This window comes from Vulpes vulpes, chromosome 5, assembly GCF_048418805.1.
Source record: "Vulpes vulpes isolate BD-2025 chromosome 5, VulVul3, whole genome shotgun sequence".
NCBI classification, from domain to species: domain Eukaryota; kingdom Metazoa; phylum Chordata; class Mammalia; order Carnivora; family Canidae; genus Vulpes; species Vulpes vulpes.
This window is the reverse complement of record NC_132784.1, coordinates 66,964,331-66,979,112: the sequence shown is the minus strand read 5'-3', so window position 1 is coordinate 66,979,112 and position 14,782 is coordinate 66,964,331. Positions and strand designations below refer to the sequence as shown.

The window sequence follows — 14,782 nt, the reverse complement described above, 5'->3', positions numbered from 1 at the left end:
ACTCTCCAAACAGAGGTCAGCACTCTGAGCCTCTCTGGTGACCATGGAGATGTGGCCCAGCCTCCCTGCCTCCGGGGCTGCTGTAAAGGTCAACCATGGAAGAAGAATGGCCCGCCAGGCAGCAGAAAGCAAACGCTACAGGGAGGGAGGCCACCCCGCTCTCCCAAGAGGGAGTGACCAATGCCAAGGAAATCAGGGTCCAGATAGCACAGGAGCCAGGCCTGAGCAACAGGCACAGGGTGGAGGGGTGCCCTCCCTTCACAGACTCACCTCCAGGACAATCACCACTGGCCAAGGGTCAGAGTGTTCTATTCCCAGATCTGGCCTGGCCATGACAGAGCCGCTGCCTGCCTGTCTTCATCCTGTTCCAGGGGCCTAGTTTGGGGCCAGGAGCACCTGCTAGGGGCTTAAATTACTCTCGGGCTAGAGGCAACAGGAAGTCAGGAAAGCCAGCCTAGGCCGAGGAAGGGACAGGCAGGTCCCACCTAGGTTCATAGCCAGAGGGCAGGTGCAGAAGAAGGGCCAGGAGCTGAGGGCTGCAGAGTCTGCTCCCCTCCTGCAGACTGTAGAGAGAGGGAGATGGCAATGGGAGACCCAGCCTGGCACCCGAGCTGGAAGGCAGCCTCTCTCACTAATTACGGAGTGCCTGCTGGGCACAGTGCCATCAGGAACCCAGGGCAAAGGCACTGACTGTCCCCATCCCAGGGCAGGGAAGCCAGATGGAGCAGGGACCTCACCTGAGGGTGAAGACTTGGTGCCTGGGCTCCCTTCTCTGCCTCCAGGGGGAAGGCCAATGGACACGAGAGGACTAGAGACCACCGATCCAGTGGACAGGAGGCCCTGCCCAGCCCGGGAGCCTGTCAGGCAGGCCAGTGAGCCGGCAGTCAGAAGACAGGCAATGGGGAGAGAAGAAAGCGGGGCTACCAACAACTTCCTGTGAGCAGGGGCGAGGCAGGCAACACCTACAAATAGACGGGGTGGGGGCTCCAAATGAAAGAACTAAGAGGTAAACACCCCCCACCACACCTCGGACAGAGCAAAGTCCCAGGAAGATCCCCACCCCCACAGACACAGGCACCTGCTCTCCCAGCCGCAGGGCTTCCAGAGCATGCCCCTACCAGGCTTTACCTGGGCAAGGAAGCAAATTCAGCGCAGAGTGATTGGGTTCAACATGGCCATTACCACAACACAGCACTCCACCTTCTAACAAGTCTGAGCTAAGATGGTTTCAGCCAAGCCACCGCTTAGCTGGAGTTGAACCTGACTCCAGGATCCCCTGAGGGCCCTCTCCCTGGAGAATCACAATTACGATTGTAATAATAACCCTAATAGCTAATAATTATTGAGCCCTCACTGGGAGCCAGCCCCATGCTAAGCACTTTGCAGCCTCGTTGCATCCTCAGGCAACAACTTTCCCCTGACACGTGAGGAAATTGAGGCCCAGAGGGGTTAACACACTTGCCCAAGGCCACGGAGCTGCGAGCAGAGCCAGGAACGCAGGCCAGGCCGGAACAGGTGGAGGCAGCCTGCACTGCCCGGGCTTCCAGGCTCCCAGGGCCCCTGGGGCTCCCTACTGGGATGCCTCTGCAGCCCCCTCTGCTGCTCACAATAACCCTGGGCAGGTCAGCAGGGGAGGACACTGCGGTACAGCATGTCCTCGGTCCAAGGATCCCCACCACAGTGACTCTGCTAGGAGGCAGCAAGCTCCGAGGGGCAGGTGCTACATGGAAACCCACACCACACCTCATGTGCTGCAGTGACTTTCCCAAGTATTCCCCAGTGACCCATCTGGCCTTTGGTACCATAGGCAGGCAAGAAGAAATGAGGCCTTCCTGCCTTCTTCACACCCACAAAGAGCAGAAGGGGGTCACTTTAATCAAATGCGTCCCCTGTCCCTTTTGATAGGGAGGACCTCACCGGCCATGGATGGGAGCACACTCCTAACTCTACATTCCCAATTGCTTCTGCATCCTGCTCTGCTGACACCAGCTAGTGAAGCTCAGGAAAACCCAGCACCTCTCCAGCTCCCAGCCATCTAGGAGAGACCTTGCACCTTTACTGTGGTAAGAAGAAATCAGTGATTATATGCCTGGAGACTCTGGAAACTGTCTCACAGGCCCCTGGTCAGGAAGCACCCTAAGAGGATCCCTCTGCCTGTGTAACAGAGTCCCATCTGTGAAACATCCTATTCCATCCTGATGGAGTGGGGCCCCAAGAAAGCCTGGTCACATAGACAGGTCTCAATAAGTGGGTCTCACAGGGATGCAGGATGCAGGAGCCTGGCTGGAGAAATGTTTTGGGGTGATGGGGGTAGAGAGTTCCTGAGCAGGTCTTTCTGGATCCTCATAGATGGAGCCCAGTGCCTACCTCATGGCCAGACCTGCCTGGATCCTGGCATGGGTTCCATTCACCCTCCAAATCAGTTATTTCAAAAAAAAAAAAAAACAAATCAGTTATTTCCAGCCCATATCCATGGCCCTAGGGGTCATGGACATGTCCTGGCTCTGAGAGGTGCCACTGGTACAGAAAAGCTGAATGCAGACACCCCTCTGAGGGCAAAAGGAACCCGAGCCTCAGTTTCTGGCATCTGTGCTGCTGGTGGGCCTTATAGAGCTCCAACCAGCTGTGCCTGGCCACCTGCACATGCGCGGCCGCAATCAATAAGCAGGAAGGGTTGGGGCACCTGGGGGGTTCAGTGGTTGAGCATCTGCCTTCAGCTCAGGGTGTGATCCTGGGGTCAAGTCCCACATCAGGCTCCCTGCTCAGCGGGGAGTCTGCTTCTCCCTCTGCCTATGTCTCTGCCTCTGTGTGTCCTCACGAATAAATAAATAAAATCTTAAAAAAAAAAAAAAGAAAGAAAGAAAGAAAGAGAAAGAAGCCAGGAATGGTAACAACCAAACAGATGAAATCTCTTTTGAGTGATCGTCCTCAAGCTCCACCACTGGCCGCACAAGTGCCTCCAGCAAGAAGGTGGGGATTACATGAAAACTAGAGGAGCCTCAGCAAGGCCATTCCACTCACTGTGCTGTGCTCACCTTGGGGCCACACGGGCAGAGACCTCCCAGGGCTGCAAACAGCACGCACCGCATCCTCTCTAGGGACACGACACAACATGACACGCTGTACCCAGCCCAGCAGGTTGGGGGCCTGGGGCAAAGGGTGACATGTCGGGGCTGCTCTGTTCAGCAGATACAATACCAGGCAGTCACCTGCTCTGTGGAGAGAGGCAAAGCTAGGGCCACAGCCAGCACTAAGATGACCAGGCCGACACTCCTCTCAGGCAAGAGGTGCCCACCCAAATCCCCTGTGCCGGGGCTGCTCCCTGGCAGGGCTAGGGATCCAGCACCTTGGCCCTCATGAGCTGATACTGCTCTGGCCTGTGGAAAAGGAGAACTCTGTGCAAACACAGGTGACACCAGGAGAACCAGCACAATGACCCCCACAGTGGGTAGGTATTTCATGGACGCTGGACTCCAGTTAAGTATGTTCAGGATGCACTGGGTTTCTTGAAATAAAACAGCTTTATTTGTAGCAGGCCCTCTCAGAGTCCCTATCTCAGGAATATGACTCTCCATTGGGGAAGTGGGTCCCACACTTGGCCCCACAAGCCTTCTGTTATGAAGGACAGGTGCTCTGTAATCTGGGAAACACAGCACTGCTGGATGCCAGGATGGGGGTGGGAGCTTACCACACTGTAGATCTAGGGGCCAGAGGGGATAAGGATAGGAAAGATTGGCTCCCTGGACAGACGAGGTCTTGGGAATCCTCTAGATAGCTACTGAGCATCTACTACATGCAAGACAGCAGGTGGAAAGACAAGCATGAAGGCAGCCTCTGTCCCCAAGGCCCTCTCAGGCTGAGTGGGTCATGGAAGTTTCTGGACTCCAAGGAGACAGCTCTGTCTGGAGAAGCACTCATCCCAGGGAGCACAGGAGAGGGCTAAAGCCAGCCTGGGGGCAGCATGGAATCCCAGGCCAAAAAGTCCCAACTTCAGATGTTGGGAAATTGCTGTCATTTTCTGAGAAGGGGAAGGAAGGACATGATGAAACTAGTTTTGGAAAACATAATCTGGCCAGAGTAAAAGGTAAATGGGCAGGGGGAGGTTCTAGGAGACTTGCTAGAAACTGGTACAGTCTCCCACCCCAAGGGTGAGTACTGTGGGGGCCTAGAGGGGAGGTCTTGGAGCTGGGGAAGGGGTGGTGATGGAGAGGAAGGAAGCACCAGGGCTTTCCAACATGTGGGAGGGAACAGAGACCAGGCCTGCATCGCAGAGCAGAGGAAGAATGGGTGTCAGAATCAGCCCGTGCTCCAGCCTTAGTCAGGAGGAATCTGGGGCATGGGGCAAGGGGGTGGGGTGGGCAAGACAGTGCACACTCCCACCAGGCTCTTTTTGGAACCAAATCTGTTCTGGGGAAAGTTCAGAGAAATGGTCTTCCCTCCTTCCTCCACCCCCTCACCCCCGCAAAAAAAGCAGCTGGAGGACACATTTTGCTCTGAAACCATCTTGCAGCGAGGACATCACTTCAGCTCCCATCTCGGAAAAGGCCTGCTCCTCCCAGGGTGAACTCCAGGGTGGCAGCTGCTGCAAGTGGACAGTCTGGAAGGCACCCAGGCACCCCCGGCTGACATGTTCTGGCCAGGGCCACGCGCTCGGGCGGCTTTTAATGCCCTATTGGGCAATTGCCTAAGAGTTCTGCTAGGCAGGAACCACCTCCCTATTGGGCTAATAAAGGGGTGCAAGCCAGGTAAGAAATTAAAGTTACTCACATTTTGTTCTGGAATGAACTAGGGGAGGGGAGCAGTAATTTACATGGTAATTATATTTCCCTTTGGGCTAACGATGGAATTGGTTGCATTAAGAGCTCATCTCCCGAGCAGACGCTGGTGTGCCAGGGAACAGGAGTGTGGCTGGCTATCTGGCACAAATGTCACCTCTGGAGCACTCCATGTGCCAACAGGAAACAAAAGCATGAAGACCAGCTCCTTCGTGGCGGAAGAAGATGAATTTACTTCCACAGCCCGAGGCCAGCTTGCTTGTCAGAGACCACTTCTAAAGTCCAGCCCTCTGACACCTGTTGAATGTGACCACTCACTGTCTCTGGATCAAGAGATCAAAGGATGAAACCTGATAGGCTGGCTCTGAAGTTTATCACAAAAGAATAAGCATACAAGAACAGTCAATACAATGTTTTAAAGACAATAATGAAGAGGGAGTCTCTGAATACACTCAGTCTCTAGATACACTGTGATGCTATAGGAGCTGAAACAGCACACTGGTACAGAAAGACACCCACAGGTCAATGGAGCAGAATAGAAGATGTCAGAATAAGGAGCCATGCCATCTGTGAACACTGCACATGACATAATGAGTGGTATTTTAAGTGAATGAGGATAGAATGGGCCATTCCAGAAATGTGTTGGGACAATTCTCCATCCACTGATGGAGGTGGGGGAGGGGCACATCAGGAACAGCTCAGATCCTTACCTGATACCATATACCTCCCCAAAATCAGATAAAATAACGTCTGAATATAGAACACAAAACAATAACAGCCCTGGAAGAAAATAAAGGAAGAGGTGTTTATAATCTAGAGGTAGAGAAACAAAGCACAAACCCACACACCATGAGGGAATAGACACAGGGTTTTGATTACATGAAACTTTTTAATGCCTTTAGGATAATAAACCACCAGAAATAAGCATGAAAGACTAACTACAGATCAGAAGAAAAAACTGGAACAAATATAACAAAGAGTTACTGTCCATGCCCATAAACAGCTCCCACAAATCAATAAGAAAGATAAACAACTCCACAGAAAAATGGGCTAAGGACAAGAGTAGGTAATTTACAGAAAAAGAAATACAAATGGCCAAACAGCCAAGAAGCCAGTAATGAAGGAGGTGCAAATCAAATTTTTCTAATTTTTAAACAAACTGATGATTTAAGAACAATAAAGTCTGGTCATTGCCAGCACTGGAGAGGGCACAGGAAAACACATCCTTTCACAAATGCCTGGGAAGGTACAAACTGGTGCAGCCTCTTTGGAGGACTGGGTCAGGAACTCGAGAAACTTACAAGCGGATATACTCTTGGACAAGGAACGAATCCTACAGAAATGCCTGTACACAAATGCATAGATATGCATGAACAAGGCAGTCACTGTGGCATGCCTTGTATTATTATTATTATTAATAATAATAATAATAATAATAATAATAAAGCCTGGTGGTGGATGGGGGGTGGGGTAAGTGGGTGATGTGATGAGCACTGGCTGTCATATGCAACTGATAAATTATTGAACACTACATCTGAAACCAATGAGGTACTATATGTGGGCTAACGGAGTTTAAATTAAAAAATAAAATAAAGCCTGGAAAAACTTCCATGCTGTTCCAGTAGATAAAAGCTATGAACTGTGGTAGATCCATATTATAAAACACTACTTAGGTTTTAAAAAGAATGAAAATCTGAAAGTAAAGATACAGAAAACATTTAAGATTCATTAGCAAGTAAAAAAGGCTACTGAATCACAGGTAAAGAGTGACTGGGTTTAGTAAAAAAATATGAACACAATGTTCAAAACAATGTAACATGTTTGTTACGATATGTATTAAAGGTCTGGTCATCTCTGAGGAGAGAAATAAAGTAGGCAATAAACAAAGATGTCCATCCGCATGGAAATAAGAACCACAGTTAAGCAGAGCATATATATTCATGTATGTCTTGCATTTAAATATTTATGCATATTTATAAAAGAAAATGGCCAACTGGTAGGAGCAAAGATGCTCAACGTCATGAACGTCCAGGAAAAAGCAAATCAAAACCATAATGAAGTACCAGTTCACATCTACTAGGATGGCTAGAACCAAAAAGAAAGAAGAAAAAGAAAAAGAAAAAGAAAAAGAAGAAAAGAAGAAAAGAAAAGAAAAGAAAAGAAAAGAAAAGAAAAGAAAAGAAAAGAAGTGTTGACCAGGATGTGGAGACACTGGAATTCCAGGGCTGCTGCCAGCTGCATACAATCATGCAGTTAGATGGATCCTCCAAAGAATCAAACACAGATGCACCATATGGTCCAGCAGCTCCACTTCCAGGCACATCCCCCAGAGTGAACACAGAGGCTCAGGGAGGTGATCGCACACCCACATTCTCAGCAGCATTGTTCACAACAGCCAGCGGGGCAGGAGCCCAGGTGACAGGTACATGGACAAACAAAGCGTGCATTACCCATGCAGCAAAGTATCATTCAGCCATAAAAGGGAATGGAGTTCAGTCACACGCTGCAACTCGGATGGACCCGAAAACATTACGCTAAATGAAACAAGCCACACAAAAGGACAAATGCCGTGTGATTCCACGAAGAGGGGGTACGTACAACAGGCAGATTCGTGGCCATGGGAAAGTAAGAAGGCCACATCTGGGATGGAGCTGTAGAGAGGGAGAGATGATGGGGTTTGACTGCTCCACGGACACTGTTTCTGTTTCAGGCAATAAACAACCAGGGAAATAGGGGCACCTGGGTGACTCAGCAGTTGAGCGTCTGCCTTCGGCTCAGGGAGCGATCCCAGGGTCCTGGGATCGAGTCACACATCAGGTTCCCCGCAAGGAGCCTGCTTCTCCCTCTGCCTGTGTCTCTGCCTCTCTTTCTGTGTCTCTCATGAAGGAATAAATAAAATCTTAAAAAATAAAAAAAAAAACCTGGGGAAATAGTGGTACTGGTCACATGCCATTGTGAATGCAATTAATGCCACTGAATCATACACTTAAAAGTAGGGGGGAAACAGGCAGAAATGGCAGAGCTGGGAAGACCATACTCCAGACCCGAGGATACAGGATTCCCAGGGGAAAGGGGAGCCCCGAGGACCCTGGGGAAGCCACACAGCCCAAGGGAACAGGAGCCGGGAGCAGCGGGGCCAGACAGTATGGCAGACAAGGTGCCTCTTACAGGAGCAGCCCTCCCAAAGACCTCTGGAGGGAGAAAAATGAAAGCCTCATCCTAGAAAATACCTCCAAGTTTAGGGCCAACCTGTTTCATTTTACAAAGAAGGAAACTGATGTTCATGGGAAGGAAGTGCACCCAGGACCTCAAGAGGGAGCCCGCAAGGGCCCAGTGTGTGTGCACCACTCTCTGGCTCTTCCAGGGACAGGAGCCTTACCATAGTTCCAAAGAGACACCAGAGACCCCAGAAAGCCTAAACTCTCCTCGTCTCCCTGAGCGGATCTTTGCTTTCCTTTAAGCACTAGAAAACTACTACAAGGCAATCTGAAAGCACTAAATTATTTTTTTATTTTATTTTATTTATTTATGATAGGCACACAGTGAGAGAGAGAGGCAGAGACACAGGCAGAGGGAGAAGCAGGCTCCATGCACCGGGAGCCTGACGTGGGATTCGATCCCGAGTCTCCAGGATCGCGCCCTGGGCCAAAGGCAGGCGCCAAACCGCTGCGCCACCCAGGGATCCCTGAAAGCACTAAATTAAATACCAACAAATAAAGCAGATAATACCCAGAGAGTACAGATCCCCACCCTGTGAAAGGGCTCAGATGTGACATCACCATGATAACCTTTCAAGGCGTCCATGGCAAGGGAGACCCTGAGCAAAGAGGACACAGTGGACATGTGATTCTGGGCACAGACTGAATCTAGACCTGAGTTCCAGTGCTACTCGGCTGCTGTGAGGTGAGCACTCCTCTGGCAGGTGAGCAACAGGTGGGGCCTGGGGAGGGTTAACTGTCCACAGCCAGGTGGGTAAATGCTGGCCTGGGAGGCACACAGGAGATGGGGCTGCTTGGGGCTCAGAAGGGGCAGGATGGATGTGTACAAGGGCCCAAGGTGGCTTAGGGGAGTGGGACACCCTTACTTACAGGGAGGAGTCAGCAGCCCGGTCTGCTCCTGCTTGGAGCACCCCTTGGGGACAAGCTGGCGCCAAACCCAGGCCCCCATCAGGTCTCAGCACTCCTGCCCACAGGCCCCACTGGGGAAGGTGTTCTCAACCTTGACTTTGATCATGCTCTCCAGCACTTTGAAAAGGTAACCTGGCTATCTAGGGCAGGACCTCTTGGTGTCCTTGGCACTGCAGCCTGTCTTGAGGGAAGAGCCTCCTGGCCCCTCCTTACGGACACTAGACACCCTCCTCACAAACCCCACAAGCTAGATGCCACATCCCACTTCTGCCCATGAGGAATCTGAGGCCACAAGCTAGCAGACCATTCCCAGAGTTGAAGAGAAAGCAGGGACCAGCCAGGAACAGCAGGCAGGACCCAGGGAGTCAGCTCTTGGCCAGACCCGCAGCTGTCTTGACAGGTCAGCACTGGGACCCATGCTGTCCCCAGGACAGCCACCCCCCACCCCCACCCCAGGAGCCTGTCCCACAGCACATATACTACTGCTTTCTGAGCAAATGTGCCAGCAGGTCCTGGATACAGCCCCTCACTCCATCAGAGTCTCCCCATTTTGAGAGCCTGTTAAGTGACTGTCCAAGACGCCGAATAAGCCACAATGTCCACTGTCTCTCAGTGCTCTGGCAACACTAACCACAGCACTATAGCCCACCTCCCAGCATCCCTCCTCCCAGAGGCCAGCACCGGCCCTTAGCTTGTCCCCAGCCTCAGCCACCAGCTGTCACATCTCTGAACCGAGACACAGATCTAAGAACAAATCTGTTCGCTCCCAGCCCAGATTAAAATGGCTTTCCTGTCCCAAACCCCACTCAGCACTGCCCATAGCCCGGGCCTGTTGAGAGGTCCCTAACCAAGACTGACCCGTCGATGGGGTTGTTAAAGTGCACTCTATCCGATATACGATGGATATTGCTCAGCACTGAAAAGGAATGGAGCATGGACACATGCTACAGCATGGATGAATCTAGAAAACACTGACAGTGACATAAGGAGTCAGACGCAAAAGGCCTACATATCATATAACTCCGTATACATGAAATGTCCAGAATAGGCAACTCCACTGAGACTGAAAGCAGACAGTGACAGGGGAATGGAAAGTTCTTGTCTAACGGGTGTGGGGTTTTATTTCAGGGAGACAGAAATGTTTGTAACTGGATTGAGCTGGTGGCGGCACAGCCTAGTCAATGTATTAAATGCCAATAAATTATATCCTTAAAAAAGATTAATTTTATATTACGTGATTTTCACTTCAATAAAAAAAAAAAATCAAGTTGACACCTTTCACCTAGGACAGACCTGACTCCAGCCTACATTTCCTATCCCTCTGACTAAATTCTTCCAGAAGCTCCCATTGCCTTCTGTATCACATCTAGACTCTACATGGCAATCTGGCCTCTTTCAGTGGAGAAGACCACCTGGTGGTTGAGGACAGGACTCTGGGACTGTGAAGGAGCGCCCCCAGGGTCCACCTCTCCCACAGCTGCATACTTAGCTTCTGTCTGCCTACCTTCCCTGTCTACACAGGATGCCGTCACAGCAAAAGCCCAGCCTCATCTGCCATTCTATCACCGCACTTCACATGGCACCAGGGGTACCAAAGAGTAACGGCAGCAATGATAAGATCTGATGGAGTGCCAGGCAGGTGTTAACTCACTGGGCTAGTGATAGGAAGTATTATTATCCCATTTTACAGAAGAGAAAACCAAAGCACCCAAGGTGGGCTTGGCTGCTCAAGCTCCTCCACATGGCAAGCACCAAGGCTGATGTTAGGCCCTGGCCCTCAGGCTCTGTCTGTCCCCACTGCTAATCACCTTGAGACCCCACCAGGGTTGCAGCAATAAGTGAGTCAGGGCAGTGGACTAAATATCGGATGCTGAAAAAAAATCCAGCTTGTGTAAAAACGGCTTTTGGACCTCCAGGCCAAAAAGATCAAGGACCCTATTACACAACAGGCATTGCAGTTCGGCCACCACCGGTCCCCACACCTGGGCCAGGGATGGTGCTAAGAGTTGTACACACAGCATTTCTTGCTCTTGAACTCTCCGGGGTAGGGGGGACCAGGTGAAGACATTGGACGCAGAAAAGCTAATCAAGTCATCCAAAGCCAAATAGCTCCTGAGCATGTAAAATCCAGGTTGGCCTGACCCCAGAGCTCCCCAATCTCAGCCCTGGCAAGCCCAAGCTGCAGGGCAGGCAGCCGTGCTGAGTCCTCACCTGACTGCACCCCCCCACCCCACCCCACCCCAGGGCAGTGCGCAAATTCTGCTAAATGCCTGAGCAGTGATACAGTGTAGCTGAAATTAAATGGGTTCCAAATGCCGCAGGATCTCCACAGCAAATGTGGCATCATACAGGTTGACCGGGGTAAATTCTTGGATTTGAACAGGGAGGGTGAAAAGCACGTGGGCCCTGCTTTGAAAACAGGGGTTGGGGGACCTCTCTCAGTGGACTCCACATAGCACTTAATTATTAACTAAGCAGGACCCACCTGCCAGGCAGTGGGCCAGGCAGTAGGCATCTGCAGTAACCACCCTGGGAGGGAAGGGGGGTCCCAGACAGGTGGTCCTGCAGCAAGTGCTGTGAGGCCAGAGGGTAAGGAGGCCTGGGCCTGTGGAGCTGGGGAAGGCCATTCCCAGCACCGGGACCACTAAAACAAAGGCATTTCCGTGGGCTCACAGCTTCAAATTGCAACAGGAAGCAATCAGGAAAAATAATTAGCCACCAACTTACTGGCTCCACTCTGGACTAACGCATGAATCTAACACAGAAATCGGGGACATAACATATCAAGAACAGTCAAAATAGTTGTGCAGAAAGAGCCCTCCTTCTCCTTCCATTTTAGGACTGGGTAGCCACTTTAGCCAGTGCTCTAAAACCCTTGTGTTGACATGCTTCCTAATGTTAAAATAATCAACTCTATTTTTGCCTCCTACAGGACTGCACTCCACAGATGTGATTCCTTCTCATTAGGGGCTTGAACCACAAAAACGACAGGCGTTCGACTCCAGCAACGTCAACCCCAAAAGGTACAGGAAATCCAAAACTGTAATGAAGTGAAAAGCAACACAGCCGGCTGAGAAACCCCACCTTTAAAACAAACATCCCCCCCCCCCCCCAAAAAAAAAAAAAACTTTTGCCTCCGTGATCCAGGCATTTCCGGAAAGAAAAGAAGCAGCGTTGGCCTGAACTACCCAGATACTGTCATTGTTTTGTCATCACCTTGTTTTGCTAGTATCAGACATGGCCGAGAAATGTAAACACGCTCCTGAGGCAGATAAATTTGGGGTGAAACCGCCAACATTCTCTAAGCTTGGGCTGGGAGGCAAAAGGACCTGAGGAAACGCTCCCCTCTACGCCCCCCAAACCTCAATGAAGGGGCTGCAGCACTGGGAATGTGACCACAGAGCCTGGCCAGGACACCTCCCTGCAATGTCCCAACTGGAAATATTCAGGGAGACAGCTGTTTGCCTTAAAGAGGCCCAGACAAAGGGACCTGAGCCACCCACCACCACCGCCACCGCCACCGCCTCCGCCACCCCCCAAAAAATCTGCTACCAGCAGCAGAACAGCAGCCGGGGAGCCCAGGGCTCTGTGGCCCTGTCCAGTCTGGCCAGCCACACTCCAGAAAAACAAAACACTCACGTCCAAACAGAATGATTTAGGTAGCAAGAGATTTGCTTCAAAACCACATGGCAATCTCCAAATTAAAAGAACATGTGTAGCGTTTCACGAGGCGCTCAGGTTTCCTGAGTCCTCCTGACCTCAACTCCACCCCTCGGGACACACCAAAAGTCGGAGAGAAAGGTGCCCGGCCGAGCTCCCAGGGCTGTGCACCGGGGCTGTGCACCCGCGCGGCACACGCGGCTTCCGACCGCGCCGGCGGCCCCCGGCCCCCGCCCCCACCCCACCCCCCCGCGGGGACAGCGGCCGGCGCCACGGCGGGGGCCCGCGGACACCTGGCAGGTGTCGGTCCGCCGGAGACGCGGCAGCGCCACAGGCCAGGCCCCCGCCGCCGCGTCTCGCAACTTTCCCGCAACTTCAAGCAGTTCTCGGGCTGGCAGGCCGGCCGCGGCCATCGGAAGCGGGCGCGCCGGAGTCCGCGACGAGGCGGCGAGGCCTGCCCCGGCCAGAGTCCGCGCTGCGCGCCCGCCGCCGCCCGGGGCCGCACGGTCCCGCGCCGCCGCACTTCGGGGCGCGCCCCGGGCCGCGGGCAGGTGAGGCCCCGCCCGCGCCGCACCTGGCGGGGTCGGCGCCGCCCGCACGCCCTCCGCGCCGGCTCGGGACGGGGACGGGGCCGGGGCCGGGGACGGGAACGGGGACGGGGCCGGGGACGGGAACGGGGACGGGGCCGGGGACGGGGCCGGGAACGGGGCCGGGGACGGGGACGGGGCCGGGGCCGGGGACGGGGCCGGGGACGGGAATGGGGCCGGGGACGGGGACGGGGACGGGAACGGGGACGGGGCCGGGGACGGGGACGGGGACGGAGACGGAGACGGGGACGGGAACGGGGACGGGAACGGGGCCGGGGCCGGGGACGGGGCCCGGCCTTCCCGGGAGGGGCCCGGGCGGGCGAGACAAAGGGCCGGCGCGCGGCCCCGGGCGGCGGGGGGGGGGGGCCGCGGCGCGCGCCCCGACTCGCCCCCAACTTGCAAAGTCGCTTCCGCGCGCCGCGCACTGGGCCGCCGGGCCATTGTCCCCGCGGCCCGCGCCACCTACCCGCGGCGGGGGCCAGGCTGCAGCACAGCGCGAGCAGCAGCAGCCGCGGCGGCGCCGCCTCCATGTTGTCCGGGGCCGGGCGGGCCCGCGCGCGCTCACTCGGGCTCCATGGCGCGGCGGCGGCGGCTCCTCGCGCGGCTCCCGGCGCCTGCCGCCTCCCCCCTCGGGCGCCGGGGACCAGGACGGCGGGGGAGGAGGGAGGAGGCGCGGGAGCGGAAGCCGCGCCGCGTCTCCGCCCCCCGCGCCGCCGCGCCCTCCCGCGGGCGCCCCCCGGAGCCCCCGCGGCCCTCCCCGCGCCCCCGCCCCCCGCGGCGCTCCCGGGGCGCGGGGAGGGCGCCGGCCCGACAGCCCGCGGCGGCTCGGGCCGGATCGGGTCCCGGAAGCAGGTGTATCACCTGTGGAGCAGCGCCGGAGCCGGCCGTCCCCGACGGGGAAACCGAGGCACGGGGGGCGGGACGTGGGAAGGGCACGCGACCGGGCACCTCTGGCGTCGGAAGCCGGTGCGCCTTCCCGCGACCGCGGCCGCTCTGGCAGGGTCAGTCGCCCGGGGCGGCCCCAAGACACCTGTTCTCACCGGTGAGGGCGCACCCGAGGGCAGAGGAGGGCGACCAGGATGTCAGCTGGAGGCAGCCACAGACGCAGACGATGGGCAAAGGCAGGAGCTGCAGGGGCTGACAGTGGGGTGGGCTTGAGGCTATTTTTTTGAACTACATGTAATACCCTACATATTGGTTATGGCGCATGGACACTGAGCAGTAGACGCGCTGTTCTTCCAGATGCGCTTCCAGGCCGGCTGACGGGAAAGCCCCTCCAGGATGGCAGACCTCACCTTTGGTCCCTAAAGCAGGCTCGGAAGGGAGCTCGCCGCCCCCACCCCATCCTTCAGGTTCTGTGCCCAACTGAGCTGGTGGCTCAGCTCTGAACCCGCAGGGCATAGGAGGGCCTGGGAGGTGACAATGCACTGGCTCTTGAACTGGGGGCCCAAGTTCAAAACTCCAGCTCTGCTGCTTCCTAGAAGTAGGTGTGCCCTTGGGCAGGTCTAAATATAAATCTCTCCGGTAGTCTTTCCTCCCTTATAAGACAGGTAGGGCAATGCCTACCTCGCAGGCAGGTGCTAAGCTAGCTGTAACTCACACGAGCAGCCACATATGCCAGGACACCCACATT

At 54.5% G+C, this 14,782-nt stretch overlaps 1 protein-coding gene across 4 annotated transcripts in view; it reads right to left on the bottom strand.

Moving 5' to 3' along the window:
• LRP5 (LDL receptor related protein 5) overlaps positions 1-13,782 on the bottom strand; it is a 108,778-nt gene extending 94,996 nt beyond the window's left edge. The window contains exon 1 of one of the 4 annotated variants that reach the window (XM_072758565.1): positions 13,616-13,782. In XM_072758565.1, the coding sequence (XP_072614666.1) occupies positions 13,616-13,679 (64 nt within the window). In that variant the 5' untranslated portion in view covers positions 13,680-13,782. Of the gene's footprint in view, positions 1-270; positions 769-13,615 lie in introns of those variants that run through there. The other 3 variants (XM_072758564.1, XM_072758567.1, XM_072758566.1) reach the window with 3 other exon arrangements.
• Between the last annotated feature and the right edge of the window lie 1,000 nt (positions 13,783-14,782).